Source organism: Patagioenas fasciata, chromosome 2 (assembly GCF_037038585.1).
Source record: "Patagioenas fasciata isolate bPatFas1 chromosome 2, bPatFas1.hap1, whole genome shotgun sequence".
Lineage (NCBI taxonomy): Eukaryota > Metazoa > Chordata > Aves > Columbiformes > Columbidae > Patagioenas > Patagioenas fasciata.
The window spans coordinates 23776545-23786059 of NC_092521.1; the positions used below are offsets into that span (position 1 = coordinate 23776545).

At 40.9% G+C, this 9515-nt stretch overlaps 1 protein-coding gene across 5 annotated transcripts in view; it reads left to right on the forward strand.

Moving 5' to 3' along the window:
- The window catches only part of RGS22 (regulator of G protein signaling 22), a 63600-nt gene extending 58298 nt beyond the window's left edge, over window positions 1-5302 (forward strand). For 4 of the 5 annotated variants that reach the window (XM_071803906.1, XM_071803908.1, XM_071803909.1 and 1 more), the window contains 3 exons: window positions 1590-1692; window positions 2258-2358; window positions 4581-5302. In XM_071803906.1, coding sequence (XP_071660007.1) covers window positions 1590-1692; window positions 2258-2337 — 183 coding nt within the window. In that variant the 3' untranslated portion in view covers window positions 2338-2358; window positions 4581-5302. The other variant, XM_071803907.1, reaches the window with a different exon arrangement.
- The last annotated feature ends 4213 nt before the right edge of the window (window positions 5303-9515 follow it).

A 9515-nucleotide genomic window follows, 5' to 3' on the forward strand; every position in this document is an offset into this window, starting at 1 on the left:
TGGTTTTGAATGCGACTGTTATGTGGTTCTTCAATAACTATTCATTCTTCTACAAGTAAATTCACTGTTACAAGTTTATCTGCCTTACTGGTGAATGTTTTTTCTTTATTTTTTATTTTAAGATGTAGGTTCTGAGTATTATTAATATCTAACAACATATTAGGCTCTTTAGGTCTGTAGATTCCAAGAGAGTCTTTATTGAAGATAAATTGAAGAAAAGGCAGTTCAATTCTGGAATGAGAAGCTTTTCATTACTTGTGAAATTAATATCCCAAAATAATTTGGTTTAGGCTTGAGTCATCTTCTGCTCATATGTCAAAAACTGAAGCTGAACTCTGAGGAGATCTAGGTATTTGGACAGAAAATCTGCCAGAAAATAGCTCCATAGTACTTCTTCCAGAACAACTCTCATAGTGCATCAAATCTGTAGTGAAAAGGTAACAGTCATTTTATTGCAGAAACTGGAAGTAGAGACTTGCCACCTCAAGCATCCTAAGGGATCGTTCACAGTTGAGTTGACACTGCCAAAACATAATAGGGCATCTGTGCAACCACGTAATCACAGCTATGTCATGTGATGAAGGGGTAACTCACAGTCTGGCCACTGCTTACATTCCATGGAGCTCTTCCTGTGGCATTACATTAGTGATGAGCAGAATGTAGGAACAGGCAGTGTGAAATAGCCTCAAAATATGAAACCACAGTGCAAACTGCACAGTTAAGCTCACACTCTTATCCCTTAAAGGGACCTTTTAACCTTTGCTCGGACCTATTAAAAAAAATAATTGGGTGAGTCTGTGCATCAGTATCATAAGCCTAAGCCCTCAAGAGGCAGGTAATTGCAGAAAGAGCAATATTATTTTATAGAGCAGTTTCTTCTCCAAGCCTCTTTCTGCTCAAGGGAGATGCCAGAAGTGCTTCTTACTGAGTCATGAAATGACAAATTGGCCTCAAACTTTTCAGGTTGTAAGAAAAAAAGAAAAAAGACCAAATAAAAGTACAGTTCTGATACTGATTTGGGAGAGTGACCTAAAAATTACCTGGAACCTGAACTGTGGTTGTTGCAATGTCAAGAGCAACATTTGTTCCTTAGAAAAGGAAAGGATGACATCTCAAGCTGATCTGCCTTTAGTGGTAGCAGCACTCTGCTGGAAAGGCAGAATGAACTCTGAGGCTAATGAAACCTTCAATGATTTGAAAAAGGACACACCAGAAGGATGTGGCAGGGAGATAAAATTAAGTCCTCGATAACACAAAAGGCTGAAATTTTAGAAGCAGTAAAGTCTCCTGTATTTACATTGTGAAGACAAAAGTAGAGAGAATAGGACTCAGAACCGGGATGGAAAATAAATGAATGTAAACATGTTATCTGTCAAACTTCTTTAAATTGCATTTAATGGTGCTTTGAGATTTTTTTTTTTTCAGCAATACTATTTTTCCCATTATTGTCATGACAAAGCTTCTTAATAATTACAATTATTCAATAACGGGGATATAACCTAAACAAGTTTTTTGTGTCACTGTTGAAATGGACCAGGTGCTACCAGTGACATCGTCAGGAGGCTGATGGTTTTTAATGGTTCTTGCAGGATTCCTGGTCCTATTCCAAATACTTAGAAGCCTTGGCGCAGGAGAGAGTACTCCTTAAAATGCAAGAAGATCTGGAGGAAACCTCATCATCATTCCTTACAGGTTGTTAACTAAGCTCTGTAATTTCGGAGGACAAGCTTATAGCTTAGGGGAAATTCTCACAGTACAAGGACTCTGCTCTCCCTTGGAGCTGTGTACATAAACTACTGCCTCCCTTACCCTGTCTGCAGAGGAGTTGCTCTCTGCACTACACTTGTGGTGGATAAATTTTCTAAGAAAGGGAAAGCAAAAGTTGCAGGGTATCAGCATTGTCCTTACTGCACAGGTCCTGCTGCAGAGAAAAATACAGCCATTTATTCATTCTGCACAGTGACATGGCAATCCTGTTTGCTTTGCATATATATTTCACCTCCCTGGCTTCTTGTGGTTCATCAACTTACATACAGGCAGAGAGATGAAATTCTTTTCTCAGCAGTTTGTCAGTATGCTTTTGGGGGACCTAAGAGGCATTGCCTCATCCTTGTGTCACCTGCGTACACTCTCTTACATCTTCCCTAAGGCTATTATGACCTTTTTGTTCACTAAATAACTCCATTTAGCAGTGGGGCTAGCAATAGTTCTATGTGATGTTAAAACCATTCAGTCTAAGTTTTCTTTCCATATACAGGTTCTTCATCTTTCTCCTTTGGAAAATCCAAAAAATCCATCATTTCTCCCAAGAGCAGTGTGATTTTGGAGAAACGCTAAAATCTTCCCAAGAAACAGAAAGTAAGTACCAGACTGCCAACGTGTGCTTTGAAATTTTGATTCTTAAAAGCTTGTTTTCCTGCTGTCAGTGCTGATGCTCATTAGTAGCAAGTTATCCCACTCCAAATCACATTTCACTGAAACTGTACAGCCTCAACATGAAGGCAAGATTCTTTTTCACTCCAACCATGGTTAGTGGACCTAATGTTGACCAGATGGAGTTTTGTTGCAAAACGATAGTCTCTGAAATGCGGTTCCAGGCTTTCCAGGTTAAAATATTTCAAATAGGAGCATAGGATGACTGGAGGAAGCTCAGACCCCATGGAGTTACTGGCAAGGGCCTGACAGAACTAGCAATAGCTCATCTCTGCCTAAGCCAATTAAACATTAGAATGGGAGAAAGAAGTGGGACAGCAAAGAGATCTGCTGAATACAGAAAAGCAGATTTTGTTTCAGAGCTGGAATCCCTAGATGGAAGAATCCCCTGCAGGTCTTTTTTTTTTTTTTTTTTTGTTTGGTTTGTTTTGGTTTGTTTTGGGTTTCTTATAAGCCTTTGCTGAAATTAAATGGACTTAAAATTTATAGAACATGGACTATTGCTTCCCTTCCTTCTCTGTTCCTCCTTCCTCTTCTAATTCTGTACTTCAACACTGCTATATAGGCAAGTTGGTGTCCTGCCCTGAACATATGGCAGCATTTTCTGTATGTGGCTTCAGAGAAAATGGCCGCATTTCTTGGTCTTCCCTCCTGTTCTCTTTCTGACCTCTTATCACCTCCTCTAGTTACAGTTAAAGTATTCCAGTCACCAGGGACCTTACGCACCTCTGCAGATGTCATTGTATTTCAGACACTTGTACCTTTTTGAGCTACAGTTCTGCATCACAGGCAGCTATATCAGTGTAAGGAGTCCTTGCATGGGGACTTCGGTCCTGCTCTGCAGCTGAGAAACCTCCAGCTGGGCCCAGTGCTCAGAGGGCTACAAGGCAGCTGCAGTACATGCTGCAGACCAGCCCAGCAGTCTCTGGCCCACCATGTTATTCAAAATCCACAAGTTGCATTCCTGCCAGGCATCAGGCTGTGATATGGGCTAATGCAATGAGAAAGTAGAGGTCTTGAGCGGTTTCAGAGGCCTCTCCCACCAGTGTCAGTAGCAGCCCGCTCTCCAACACCACTGAAAATTTGCCTGCCCTGCCCCTTCTCAAAAGTTTAAGTGCTTCCACCACCTTTGAGTTCTTTTCTCTTCCTCTATCAATGACCCTCTGGTGGTTCTCCTCACCCCTGCACTCTGTGGTGATCTGATCACCCTGCTGATAGGGTAAGACATCTACAAAAGACGATGATCGCTGTCGATGGGACAGCATCTCTCCACTTTGTTACAGAGGAGATACCTTGTGTATTTGGTGTAAATGGCAAGGTGCTGGCAGCAGGGGGGGTGTAGGGGTGGCCTCTGTGAGGAGAGGCTGGGGCTGCCCTGTGCCAGACATGGCCTTTTCTGGCTGACTCCAAGCAACCCATCACAGGACATAGCTGGACCCATCACCCAAAACAGTGGCACCTTGGGGAAACACATTTCAGAAAAAGCAAAGAAAACCAGAGAGGGAAGGGACTAAAATGAAAGAAAAACAACAGAGGGAACACCAAGGCCAGAGGAGAAGGAGAAGGTAAAGGAGACTGAGGAGGAGGAGGTGCTCCATGGTAGAGCAGATATTCCCAGCAGCCCATGGAGAACCACAACTGCAGCAGAGGAAAAGAGTGAGAAGGAAGAAGAAGCTGCCCATTGCCTTGCTGAAGCGACTGAGTGTAACCTGTGGCGATAACAAGGGGAGGAGAGGTGCTTGGAGTGAACTTGAACCTGGGAAAGGTGTAGGAAAAGTGTTTTCTCTAAATGTGTAAATGTTCATTTCTTGTTTTTTCCACTACCCGAATCAGCAATGGTCTCTTCTAATTGGCAATAAATTAATTCCCCCAATTTGAGTCTGTTTTGCCTGCAACAGTAATTGGTAATCAATCTCCCTGTCTTTTCTTGACCCACAAGGTTTCTCTTTCTTGTTTTTCCTCTTTCTTCCCTTGTCCTGCTGAGGGCAGGGGAGTGAGTGAGCGAGCAGCTGGCTGGAAGACTGGCTGCTAGTAAGGGCCAACCCAGCCACAACTTGTTTCTCTCTTTTTGATGCTTTTACTGAAGAACTATTCTGACTATTGCAACTGGCTGCAACACAGCACTGACATTCTGTTACCTTTTGCAGGCAGATTAAAATCTCTCTGAGGAAGGGAATGCAGAGACATATAATGGAAGTGGGCAGGAGACACAGAGATAATGTGCATGCAAGGTTTGTCCTTACGTTTTCAGAGCAAAGATGCTGACTTGGAATATTATTAAGAACCGTGGGATATTATTCAAAGGTAGAAAATAAATATCTTCCAATGTGTTCCGTATCAACATGATTGTGATACTGATTCTTGTATTGCTGATCTGTTTAATAGTACACCTTGAGGCTCAAATCAGAGTGTGATTCCACTGAAGTATGCATGGTACAAACTACTAGGTGGTCATGGTCCTAAAGATCTTATAGTCAAACCCAGTTCTTCAGTGCCTGATCTAATGAATAAGTAAAACACTACGTTGAACCGACAGCCATAAAGCAGTGTCTTGGCACCCTATGCTCTAGTACTGCAATTCACACAACTTGTATTTGTCAAGGATAACTCATGAGGTGTCTGAGCTATCATGAAATCAAACCAAATTCAGTCTGATTCCTGGTACAAAGTACACCTTCTGCCTCATTTCTGAGTTTTGATCCATGAGAAAGGCTTAAAGTACATCAGGACGCAGATGTGATTGAGAACTTTTGTAAAACATTATTCCTCCCACAGCACTACTCACCAGAAAGTTGCAGGAGCTCGTAGCTCTTCTGTGGCTCTCCCTACTTTCTTGCTTCTTTTTACAATTTTAAGAGTTTTTAAAAGAATTGGGGCACAGTTGATGTTGGGCTTAGGGCCAAAGGATTAGTTGGGGGGGTTAGGAGGGGCCAGGGGCAGGATTAACTGCTAGGCAGGGGACAGGATGATGATAGAACTCTTCACATTTTTCAGATCACTCTGAACACCAGTCCCCAGCCACAAAATTGTCGGCTCCATTCTTCTCTACATGTGTGTAACGCATGCAAGAGAAGGCAGATCAGTGAGCTTCAGCTTGCTGAGTTCCTGAGGACTACCCCTGAGTTAGGGATGAGATTGTCTTCCGCTGCCCATCCCAACCTCTTGAACAAGGAGATTGAGCCATTCAGCTCAGCTGTCAGTAGTAAAGGTTCTTCATTTTGCCCTCTTACATCATACTGCTAAGGACCCTTTACGAGTGCTTTCCTCCTCAGTGTGGAGTGGCAGCTAAGGACAACTAAGAGCCTTTTTCAATCTTGACACAATAACCAGGAATTGTATGTGACTTCCATGGGAAGTTGCTTCAGACAGTCTGGCAAGGAAGAAAGACGCTCTCTTTTATGGAAATAGCTGCCCTGCTCATATATCCTTCCAAAACAAGCAAGGGAGATCACTGATTCAATTCTTACTTTCCTCAGTGTTCAGGGACAGAGTTTGCTTCATGCTCATCTCTGTTCCTTCTGTGTTTGTGTTGCTTTGCTAGTGTGATGTTATCCGAGAAGGACATCTTGGGTGGAAGCCACAAAGGAGTAAAACATAAAATTCTCTTCCCTGTTTTTCATGTTTTCCCAAATGTCACAGACGCAGTGAACTTTAATGCTCAGTACATCCGAGGAGGGGGGAATGTAGCATCTTTTAGTGAGCAGAGCACATGTGGTACTGTGTGGCCTACCACTCATTAATGTGAAAGGCAAAGAAGAATCACGAAATGCCATAAATGCAGTGATGTATGTCAGTCTAAAAACACACGCGAAAGGCCACCTTCTACTGCTGTGGTCAGTACAGTGCACGCAACCAAATGCTGGAGCGTGGCAGCCAGTTTCTGTTTTGTTATGTTCCTGCCTCCCTGGCATTTTGAGACAGTTAAATAACATGTAGACAATGCTTATCTTATGCTGGTAGCTTTGACTTGAATCATACTTGGATTACTTCTAAAATGAAAAATATTATCCAGATATTTGTCACAGATGATAAAACTCCTAGTGAATATGTTCCCCTCTTGCCAAGTTGTTAATGAAAATTTACCAGCCCCCATGCGAAAACTACTGTCCCAGACAGTTACTATGATTAATACCACACATCTCTATCAAACTTAGAAACAAACAAAAAAAAAGTACTTAATGTCCTTCAGTGAGCGAGTAGAACTTTACAAACTGGCTCTATCCGGTAAAAGTTGTGCAAGCTGATTATAACCCTCAATCCAGTTTGCAATTTTGTCTCCATGTTAACTGAAATATATATATATACGTGTATATACGTGTATATGTACACACAGGCACAGTCATTTATAAGCCATGTTTTAGTATGCAACTGAGGATCGCATACTTCAGTAACGATAGAAATACATGTCATATCAGCTCATTATGCCCAATCTTATGTGTCAGTCTTAAAGAAATATCGAGCAATTGGACAGGGAATATATTAAGAGACAGGAACCCTTAATTTCTGGGTAACTAATGCAATGGCTGACACCCCATAACTGCTATTTGGTGACACATCTGAAACAGAATAGTGGTTTTAGTCTCATACCGAGGGACCAAGAAATAACTGTTGCCAGTTTCAGCAGAAAGCCTGAGAAATGAACAGGTATAGAGACTAACTACATATTATTGTTCTAAATTATGACTCTATGTCACTTCAGAAAGCTTGCACTGCTATCATCTTTTGGCTTGTTCTTGACATCTATTCTCTCTCAGGCTGCTGATCCACCACCTATGTGGGCCCAGCAGTTTTAAAGGGCTAGAAAAGTTTTATTCAACACTCCTAGCACCTCTCCTTTTAGATAACTAAAACTTTATTCCTTGTTTATTTTAACTATGTATACATTGGAACTTTCAGAAGTCTGCAGCAGATCAACAGTTCTCTGTGGAATTGCTGCTACAGATGATAAAAACAATTCTCTTTTCAGAAACCTGCAAGCCTAGAAACTCCTCTGGACGGATTTATGCTTTAGTGGTGTTCAAAATACACAATCTAATCATATTCATTCAGACTTACTTTTGTTGTTTACTCCCAAGTAATGCAACATATTGGAACTATTTTGGAATTTTTTTAACTCATCATTTGGATTCATAAATATTTACACTTAGATGCTATTAGTGTGTATTTCACTTTTCTTTCATCAGACCTGGCATGTTTAGTAAAACATTTTATAATCTTTGAGGGTGCAGTCCTGGAATTTGTCGTTCAAATACATAAGCTGTGACTCTGCACTTCAGGAAAGGGCTTTATACATTTTGCTTTTACTTCTCTCCTGCTACTGCATGACACAAAGTATCAGACTATGAGGTTAATTCCTGAAAATATGTAGTGCCAGATTATGTTATTAAAGTGCACACTTAGAATAGTTCACAAGAGCGGTACTGGTGGTCACCAGGCCATTTAAAAAGGGGCAAAATGCTTTCTCATTTGTGTCTGTACAATGCTGCCCCGACACTGCCTCTGTACTCCTCATGATCTCTTTTTAGTGGCTGTTTCTTAAAGCACTATTAATGGGGAACAGTCTTAGATCCTGAGCTGCGGGTTCCTTTGTCCCCTTCAAGGTGTGGAAATCTCATATTTAATCATCAGGCACTGAGATCAGCGATGAAGGAAGGTGCTTTGCAGACACAGTGGTAGACCAGATTCAGCAGACCCAGTTTCTACTGGTGCTCTGATCATACAGTACTGGGTGGCCAGGGCCAGGCTTGTGCCACACCTTCTGCATCTTTTACACACGAATCATTGTCACTCACTTTGCAAATATGTTTGACTTAAGAAAAGAGAAACCTGCATTAATTAACTCTACAGATAAAAGTATCAATGAACTAGGTATTTTCCTAAGTGCAGGACCCTCAGCTTCCTGCTGTTGAAAGCACTGAAAAATGGCAGGTGTCCCTTCACTGCTCCTTCTGTGCCTTCAGCACTACACAGGATTTACAGACTTGGGGACATTTTCTATCCCCTACCACTCATACATTTGTGAAATGGCCAGTTTCAGTCCCACCCAATGCTATCGTTCTAGTCAAAGCTATTGACTTTAGCTTCTGTGTGTATTAAAATGATTGAAAAGAGATCAGGTGTTTCTAAGTTCTGTCCCAAACTGGGGGAAGAAAATACTTAAATTACTATGTTTCTAATGTTAAATACTGGTTCAAACTGATCACTATGTAGCTGTATGTGGCCAATGGACCTGCAGTAATCCAACTTGAATTTGACCTGTTTAAACTGTCCCATCACATTCAACTGATGATTTTTTTCACTGCCTCTTTATAGAAATGCTTTTAGTCAGTCATTGTGAATCATGTCTGAACACAGCTAAGACAGGGTTAACTGTTTTGGTGTTTTTTTTAAGCTTATGGAACATTTCTGGATTTAATACTTTCAGTAGTTGCTGTTAAAATTTTAGGGAAAGACAAGTCTGAACAAAAATTTTAGATCTGGATCTGTACTCACAGTTCAAACCTACATCTAATGGCCTGATTTGGAGCATTCCCAGGATTTCAGAGAGTTATAATTCACATCTGTGTTTCTAACTCCTTCATGCATGATTGTTTGAATGTGCACTTTTGGAACAGGTCCATGTCTAATAGGCTAAATTGTAGTTCCCAAATCAGAAGCCACATGGTATTGCTATATAGTTTTTTTTAGTTTTTCTTTTATTACGTAGTCTTCAAATAAGGTTCTGTCAGTCCAGCACATTGGATTAATACAAAACACCAAAGTCTACACTTTCTACCTTCCTGGTAATGAACTCACACATTATGATTTCTACAAGTGATTTAGTAAAGCATTTGCTCAATGGCCATGACGGATAATTGTCTGTCAAGTAATAATTTATCAGAGTGCTGGAGCAGACTGGAGTTATGCAGGACCCAGTAAGCTGTCCTAGTATGATAAGGGTAGCCAAGGTATAGATGAGATTCTCTTATTTTTAATATTAATTGAACCAAGCTAATTTGTATGTCAAGCATAGGCTGCATTTACTTGGATTTTCCTCTATTTGTCTACTAATTAAAATATTTTAGTTTCTTGGTAACATATGT